General features: G+C 34.5%; 1 protein-coding gene across 1 annotated transcript; it reads left to right on the top strand.

The window, feature by feature from the left end:
• Nucleotides 1-5,799: 5,799 nt before the first annotated feature.
• On the top strand, nucleotides 5,800-7,644 carry LOC131027119 (galactomannan galactosyltransferase 1). The gene has a single exon (XM_057957106.2). The coding sequence runs from the start codon at nucleotides 5,955-5,957 to the stop codon at nucleotides 7,395-7,397; it is 1,443 nt and encodes a 480-aa protein (XP_057813089.1). The 5' UTR covers nucleotides 5,800-5,954; the 3' UTR covers nucleotides 7,398-7,644.
• The last annotated feature ends 2,161 nt before the right edge of the window (nucleotides 7,645-9,805 follow it).

Raw genomic sequence — 9,805 nt, 5'->3', positions numbered from 1 at the left:
GGAAAGCGGGAATGAAAACGGGAAATGCCAACGTTGCGTTGATAGATGGAGCGCTTGAGTACAAGAGGCATCTATTTACCAGGTTTTCACCTGCTTGGCAAAGATTCTTTTTTTTTTCAGGACATTTTCTGATTTTTAGAATTTCTTCAGGACTTTTTCTGATTTTTAGAATTTCTTCAGGACATTTTCTAATTTCTTTTTTTAGAATTTCTTCAGGACTTTTTCGCTATACAGGTTGCTGGAGCAGAGAATACTAAGTGAATAATTTATTCAAGTGGATGGTGTTGATCAGTTCACGGAGCTGTTCTCCTTCCGATGTTGAGAATTGATAGGCACCAGAGCCAAAGACTGCAATAATGATGTAGGGACCTAGCTAGTTGGGTTCAAACTTCCCTTTGTTGTCTCAAAATTGTTGATTCTTGGGATTTTCTCTCAGAACAAGGTCATCAACTTGAAATTCTCATTGTCGAACTTTCTTGTTATGACCTCTAGACATTCTCTTTTTATATGCTCTTAGATGATCAAACACCGCTTGTCGATATTCATCTAGCAACTCGAGTTCTTGCAATCTAGATATTTTGTAGTCTTCATCAGTAACAAGACCTTGCAAAGAAACTCTTAAAGACGATGTTTCCACCTCAATAGGTAAGACTGTTTCAGACCCATACACCAAAGAAAAAGGTGTAGCTCTAGTAGGTATTCTGATACTTGTCCTATAAGCCCATAGTGTAGGATTGAGCTGCAGATGCCAATCCTTTCTAGATTTATTTACTGTTTTGTGTAAGATAGTCAACAAATTCTTGTTAGATGCTTCAACTTGTCCATTACCTTGAGGGTATTATATGAATGACCAATGTTGTTTTATCTTGAATTTTTCACAAAGTTCATCTAGATCTTTGTTCTTGAACTGCCCTCCATTGTTAGTCACAATGGATGAAGGTATCCCATACCTACAAATAATATAGTTGAGTATGAATAGAGCTACTTGTTTACCGGTTGCTTTAATCAGTGGAACCACTTCTACCCACTTAGTGAAGTACTCAGTGGCAATTATAATAAACTTGTGACCATTAGATGATGCAGGATATATTTGGCCAATGAGGTCAAACGCCCTTTGTTGAAAAGGCCAATGTGTAATGAAGGGTATGAGATCCCTTGCTGGAGCGTGTATGAGGTTCCCATGTAGCTGACACTTCTCACAAGTTTTAGCAAATTTATAGAATCTTTCTCCATGTTAGGCCAGTAGTAGCCAGCCCTTAGTAGTTTACATGCTAAAGTTAGACCATTTGAATGGGATCCACAAATACCTTCATGGACTTCAGATAATGCACATTGTGACTCTTCAGTTTCTAGACACCTAAGCAAAGTACTATCCAAACCTCGCCTAAATAGTTCGTTATCAATGATGACGTACCGTGAAGTATTTCCGATTAGGTTCCTTCTCTCATTATGGGTAAGATTGTCAGAGATAACTTGATCATGCAGGTAAGAGTAAATGTGGTTGTAGCGAGATGAGTCATGTCCAGTAATAGAATAGACCATCTGGGACTCAGGAGAATCATATGTAGGATAATGTAGCTCTTCCACTAGGAATTCAAAGCGAAAGTTAGATTCCTGTAACTGTGGTATAGACACCAAGGTGGCCATAGCATCTGCTGCTCTATTTGTTGATCTGGGTATTTGCTGAAATGATACAAAGGTAAAGTATTTCTTGAGATCATCCACCATTCTCTTATAAGACATCAGTTTCTCATCTCTAGTCTTATATATATCATTGATTTGGTTGATGATTAGCTGAGAATCTCCATAGATGTATAAGTCAACAGCCTTCCATTCGATGGCTAGCTTGATCTTGTTTACCAAAGCTTCATATTTTGCAATGTTGTTTGTGCAAGGGAAGAGAATCTTGTAATCTTTTGGGATTGAATATTTTTGAGGAGTAATAAAAATTATTCCGGCACCAAAACCATGTTGTGTGAAAGACCCATCAAAAAACATCTTCCATGATCATTGAGTAAGGTGCATGATTGATTCATCCGAAAATTCTATGTGCAAAGGTTGTTTATCTTCAAGTGGAGCATCAACAAGTTGGTCTGCAATGACTTGTTCTTTGATGGCTTTGCGTTCTACATATTCAATATCAAATTTCGTAAGAACCATGACCCATTTAGCCAATCTTCCTGTAAGTGTCAATTTGCTGAGAAGATATTTGAGTGGATCAATCTTAGCCACTAGCTTAATAGAGTGTGCTAACATATAGTGTCTTAATTTCTGTGATGCAAAGACTAATGCCAAACAAGATTTTTCTATGATAGTATAGTAAGACACCAATGTTCTGTTGACATAATATATGGCTCTTTCCTTTTTATTCTCATCCTGTTGTCCCAGAAGTGCCCCCAGTGATGTATCGGTAGCTGATATGTATAGAATCAATAGTTTACCTTGAATTGGTGGCATTAATATGGGTGGATTAGACAGGTATTCTTTGATTTGTTTTAGGTTTTTCTCACATTCCTCATCCCAGTTGTATTGGACTCCTTTTCGTAATGCCTTGGTGAATGGTTGAGCTTTGTTTGCTAGCTGAGATATAAAGCACCTTATTGATTGAAGACGTCCTTGTAAACTTCTCATTTGACTGATATTCTTGGGCAAAGGCATTTCCATTATGGCTTGGACCTTTTCAGGATCAACCTCAATTCCTTTCTTTGAAATAATGTAACCAAGCAATTTCCATGATGTCACTCCAAATGCACACTTTTTAGGATTTAGCCGAAGCTTGAATCTTTCCATTCTATCTAGTATTAGGCCTAGCTATTGAATATGTGTAGATCTCTTCATGCTTTTAACTAGGGTGTCATCAACATAATCTTCCATGTTTTTGTGCATCATATCATGGAAGATAGTGGTTACTGCTCTTTGGTAAGTCGCTCCTGCATTTCTTTAGTCCAAATGGCATGACATTCCAGCAGAAGGTTCCCCATGCACATGTGAAGGTTGTATTTTTTTGATCCTCAGGAGCTATCTTGATCTGATTATAACTAGAGAATCCATCCATTAATGAGTACATCTCATATCTAGCAGTCATATCTACTATCATATCAATGTTGGGCAATGGAAAATCATCTTTTGGACATGCTTTGTTGAGATCCCTGAAGTCTGTGCAAACCCTAATAGATTTGTCTGCCTTTGATACAGGTACTATGTTTGATATCCATTCTACATAGTCTATAACTATGATAAATCCAGCTTTTAGCAATTTTTCTAGCTCAACTTTGACTAGCAGTGCCACATGAGGATGCATCTTACAGAGTTTTTGCATGACTACTTTAACTCCTGGTGTAATAGAGAGATGATGCATGATGAGATCGGGATCTAGACCTGGCATATCGGAGTATGTCCATGCAAAGTTGATCTTCTTTTCTAAAAAGAGGTTGCTGAAATCTTTTAACTCTTCTGCTGATAATGATTGAGCTAGATGAATGGTATGTGGCATCTCTTGATTTCTAATATTCACTAGTTGAGTTGGTTCAATCAATATTGAAGACCTTTCTTGGAAGTGACTTGGCAGCATATCAAGTATCTCACCCTCATGTGCCTCGGAGAGGTTTTCACCCTTAAGTATGTCCTTTATTTTCACTATTTTTTATTCTGACACTGCCACAATGTGGTTTTCGCCATCAGATCTCTTATTTTTCTTTTTTTGATTTTTGCGACCGAGATACTTGATGTTTGTTTCAGTCATGTTCTCACTTTGCTCACTGGTGGAAAAGTCTATTGGTTCAACTGCATTAAGATAGCACGCTAGTGTGTAGTCATTGGCGAAGATAGGTATATTCAAAGGTTGGTTGTAAAGAGTACAGTCAATCAGTTCAGGATGTATCAAGGATAAAGTTTGAATAGGTTCAAGGGTGTTCACGGTATTATCATCATAACTTCGGACCAACAAGTCGAGTTCCAGAAGACTACCTTGTGTAGGTGTCTCAAGACCAGGAAGAGTTACAACACGATTATCGAAGTTCATGTTAATCTTTAGTGGACCTAACCCAACCGACCTACTCCTAACATTGTCCCCCATGTCAGACTGGACTACATATCATGGTGTGACAGTAATAGGATCAACAGACAACATCTCAACATTCATGACAGAGTAGTCATAATATGATGTTGAATAGTTGTTGTTATAAATAGAGCTTATGTCTGAGTTATCAGAGTCATAAGATGAAGTTTCTAACTCGTCTTCAAGTGATTTAGTAAAAGTAAAAGTATGTGTGTGAGAAAAGTGGACCTGTATCTGTATCTGGAATGTACAACACTTTAATTAAGTCATTAGATACATGGTTAGTAAATCAATCAACAATGAATAATAAACTATCACAAAGCGACCTATTGCCTTCTAGCAGATGCAAGTTTAGTCTTGCTCTCAAATTTCATATGCAATACCAATGACTAGACAACATCTAAATGAAGGATTTAATCTATATGAGTACGGAATTGAGCTAAATGAATGCAAGATTAAGCTAGATGGATGCAAGATTAATCTAACATGATTTAAGCAATATTAAGCTAGATGATTTAACAAATATGCAATAACTAATATACAAATATTCTCAATGCACAAAATCTTAATGAACCTAGAGCAAAAACAACTTAATAACAATATGTTCTCCAAGATCCTTGAATGAGAGATGAGAGCCTGAATTTATAGAAAATTCAGAAAGAAACCAACAACTGAGATCAAATGATACATAGGTAGGGTCTCAAGGTTTAGGTCTTAATTTAGGGATGACCCTAACATGAGTGGTCGTGTGGATTGATTGTCATGATGGTTATGGATTAAGTTGGTAGTTGTTGTTAATTGAATCTAGAAAAAAAAATAGTAGCAACGAAGGGGTAGTTGTTACAATTGTGAAGATGTTGACAACATTTCTACCAAAAAAGATCTCATGGAATTGAAGAGAGAAGCAAAGGGAAGTAGAGGATGCACGAGCAACATAAGCAGCACAAGAAGATATATTTGATGATACAATCATTCATAGGAAAATTTATCTTACCTGTCACAAACAACAGATATGTCGTGGTCAACATACCAACACTTTCCTCGCAATAAAGCATATGCACATTAAGCACAATCAATCATTAGGAGGAATTCAAAGTCCTGATATTGAGGGATTTACAACTAATATGATAATAACCTATTTTATGACATTCTGAGGTGCGATGTACTGTTTATGTGCCTTATAAGAAACCTTCATCCAGAATTGGGTACATAGACAGCACATACCTAAAACAAAAAGCTCATTAACATTTAATTTATGTTCTTTCAGAAATGCTGTACGAAATCTGTAAAAAATGCCCATATTACAATCAAAAAATTACTCTGCAAATCTGGTGGTGGGTCTTTATGAGATCTTTCACATTTGAAGTATGAAATCCATGTTTAATGACAGAAGGGAAGATACATAGATTCTATCTATGATTGTGAAATGGTATCTTATTGATCATTTTGCTGTTGGCAAGCAGTCTTCAGAAGACGGGATGCTTCTTTCTAAAATCTAATAAATAGCATTCGGCATCTCACAACTCCACGTACATTTCGTAAAATATCAAGAGAAAACAAGGCACAAGGATTCCTCATCGAAGACTGGTGCTTGATGGCACATTCTACCGACCGAGAAAATAATTTAAATGAACATCACATTAGAGCTGGAATCATTTTGATTCCTCATACACTTGTCTACACATTTAACAGATGCAGCCAATTGAGGTATCTAATGCCCTGTATCTTTCAGAAGGTAGGTGAAACATCTCACTTATTTTTAAAATCGGTGAAAATCTGCTTCACCAAGAACAATTATTTATCTTAATTTTGGTTAGTTTAGAGAAGATTAAGATGTGAATATCAGCCCATTCAATGTATAAATAGATCCATTAGGGTTGCAATAGAAACCCTAAGGATGGATTCGTCAAAGTCCAGAAGGCCTGCAAATAAGGTCATCATGTCTCTACTGCGCACAAAGACCAAGAAATTCTGTGATGGGATGATCTTTTTTGGAGGTGGCATGGCTGCCCTGTTTTTATGTTGGAGTCTATGGAGGATTTGCTCTGTCGGTATCATTTCAATGCCCCTTATAGGGTCTAATACATCTTCTCAATTAAGGGTTTTGAAGAACCCAAGTAGCATTGTAGTTCAACAAAACCCTAGAGAGAATGTGGGTCTGAAAAGTGAAAGTGGTCTTGAAAAGAAGCAAGAATTACAGTCCAGGGACGAAGATGGAGATCAGTTGTTTGAGAAGGAATGGGAAAGAAGTGCTGATAATTTCTATGCAGATTCTGATTTCAGTTACAGTGTGGGGAAAACCATAAAGAATTGGGACAGAAAGAGAGAGCTATGGTTGAAAATGCATCCCCATGTGAAGAACTACACTAAAGGAGGAAACCCTAGAATCTTGGTCCTGACTGGTTCTCAGTTTCAGCCTTGCAAGAACCCTAAAGGGGATCATCTTCTGCTGAGGTTCTTCAAGAACAAGCAGGATTACTGCAGACTCCATGGCTTAGATTTGTTCTACAACAATATTCTCATCCATCCACAGATGATAACATTCTGGGCCAAAATCCCATTGGTAAGGGCAGCCATGGTGGCTCATCCTGAAGCAGAATGGATCTGGTGGATTGACTCAGATGCCATCATAACAGATATGGAGTTTGAGCACCCCCTGGAGAAGTATAAGGACTATAACATGGTTGTTCATGGATGGGAGAAAGATGTTTATGTGAAGAGAAGCTGGCTTGGTGTGAATGCAGGTGTATTTCTTATTAGGAACTGTGAATGGTCCATGGATTTCATGGAGAGGTGGTCTGCCATGGGGCCACTGAGTCCTTTGTATGTTCCATTTGCTAAGATTTTATCTGATGTTCTTCCTGACAGAGCTGTGACTGATTCAGATGATCAATCTGCTCTAGTTTATCTCATGATCAAGGAAAAAAAAAGGTGGGCAGATAAGATTTATATAGAAAATTCTTACTTTTTCCAGGGGTATTGGCTTGATGTGGTGAGGACTTATGAGAATGCTAGCAAGTGGTATAAGGAAATGGAAAATGAAAATCCAGTATTGAAAAGAAGATATGCAGAGAAAAGTGGCCCAATGTACAGGAAGATGAAAGAGTACTATTTGCACAAGAGAGGAGCAGGGATTTCACAGAGGAAACCTTTTGTAACTCATTTTACAGGGTGCCAACCATGCAGTGGAAATCGTAATAAAATATACAAGGCAGAAGATTGTCTGCAGGGAATGGAGAGGGCTTTGAATTTTGCAGATGATCAGGTGCTCAGGATCTATGGCTTCCAAAGACATGGGCTTCTCTCATCTAGAGTCAGCCCTATTGCTTTCTCTAATTAGTAGAGAAATTCATTATGATTTGCTTGCAATTGGCTGAACTTATACTTTTAGGTAGCCTGTCAAAAGCCTCCAGCCTTGCATTCTATGTGATTGTGCTTTAGGAGGAAGGAGGAAGTAGTAAAATGTAGATCAATATCATGGGTAGACATATAGAGCCCAATATTCTTTTACCAGTGCCATACAAATCTCTCATTCCATTCATTATACCAATTATTTTATCAATAATTCACTATGTTCATTGTATATATATTTTGTCTTCTTAGGAGCCCCAATTCCCAACGGTGTTAAAATGATTAAAAATATAATTAAATAAAAAAAATTATGATATTTTTTTTAAATTTAAAAATTAGTACATATTGTTTATTTATTTATATTTTAATTTATTTATTATTATTTAAAATTATGAAATATATTTTAAGAATGAATTATTTTGGTCTCTTCATAATTTTTTTAAATATATATTTATATTTTTAAAATTTATTTTTATTAAAAATTATTAAATATATATTTTAAAGGATTAATGTTTTCTGTATTGATAATTGTTTAAAATATTTGTTGACATGAAAGGGTCCATTAGTTTTTTTTTAAAACATATTTTTGTTTGTTCTTCTACATTTTTAACTTTGTTAATTATTTAAAATCTATATCTATAAAATTTTCAACTATAATTATCAAATCATTTTCTTAATTTCTATTAACAAATCAAAATTTATTCATCAAACTTTTTAATTAATGTTGAGTATGTTAACAAACACTTTTTAAACTTTGTCCAAGGGGTTCCCATTAGGGACATCTAAAGAAGCTTTTAAAAAGAAAATGTTCATTATTAAATATTAGTGTAGATATCTTAAATATACTTATCTAAAAAATGTATCAAGTTGTATTATTTATTACGTGTAAATGGGTGTATATATTAATTATAATTCTAACATTATAACATTAGAATGTATAAAAAAAAAATTATTTTATTTGTATGTATGTAATATTAATTATAACTCACTTTATAAGATACTATAAATAATTATTATATAATTTATTGTCTAGTTGGCTATAATCATTTAGGAGAAGGTGAATAATACATTGATGTAATATACTAATGTGATCAAAATCTATATTTAATTGTAATTGATTGGTGAAGATTCTTAACATGCTTAAAATTTTTGATTTATATAATTATATGATTCAATGAAATAGAGGTTAGACAACATTAAAACTGAATTTGTATCTAAGTAATTCCTTAGTTGGATTAATATAATTGTAGTAAGTTATTTTAGCTGAAATATTAGTTAAGATGTGATGCAAATATTTCAAACTAGTTACACTTACATGGAAGCTACTATTAAACTTTAATTAAATATGTTTGAGAGTAAATTATGAATAGATGTACATAACATTATCTTTTATATAGTTTGCAATCTAAGTGTATGAATGACATGTAACATAATAATGATATGGATAAAGATTAAATTTAATTATTAAAGCATTCTATTCTCATAGTTCGTTGGTTAAGTGGTGGTGGTGCTTTTATGACCACCAAGGTTCAAACCCCTAACGGGTTTGAGCCCCAACATTAAATGGAGAAATAAAGTAACTATTTTATTGCTCCTATAACACAACTTTTTTAGTCAATCATATTGAAGAAAAATAATTTTAAAAAATTATAAATTTATAAAGCTAAGATGTTAACTTTAGAAAAGCCAAAAAAAATCAAGAGAAAAAAATACTCATTTTTAATTGGTTGTCAAATAAATTATTAATAACTAATAAAAGTTAATAATTTTTACTAACATACAAGCCATTACATTCTATCTCTTGTTGCCATTGTAAAAAAATTTCACCATTAATTAATATTTTGAAATGTAAAAGATTGTTTTTTATATTGAAAGCAACAAAACTAAGGTGTTGTCCCTATAACATCCACAACCCAAAGGCATCCAAAAACATTAACACAATCACAACAAAATTACCAGAAACAATTACATCCACAACAGTTTGTAAGCCAAAAAACCCACCAACCAAAGAGTAAAAATGGAGTCTAGAAATAGAAAATCAGCTAATAAAAAACATATTGTAATTACCTAGATTGTTTAACAAGGGAGCCAAGCTCCAAAAAAAAAAGTCAGCATAAAAAGAAACCCCTATGATACTAAACATGACCATGATTCTTGACAACACAACCCACTTGCAATAAGACATTATTTCAATCCTCGGTTAGGAATTTGAAGAGCTCCTTGTGGATGTCATCCTCTTCTGCCACATCACCAAAAGCCTTATCTTACATATGACAAAGGGAGGTCATCGAATTGTGCATTACCTGAAGATTGAATTTGGAGATGTTGCCCATCTTCTTCTCTAGGTCAAGGGTTTTGGCCTTTAGCATCATAGTTCCTCCCCTATTTCCTTCAACT

This window comes from Cryptomeria japonica, chromosome 5 (assembly GCF_030272615.1).
Source record: "Cryptomeria japonica chromosome 5, Sugi_1.0, whole genome shotgun sequence".
Taxonomy (NCBI): domain Eukaryota; kingdom Viridiplantae; phylum Streptophyta; class Pinopsida; order Cupressales; family Cupressaceae; genus Cryptomeria; species Cryptomeria japonica.
Note: the sequence above shows the minus strand (reverse complement) of the source record. Positions and strands in the feature narration are given on the sequence as shown.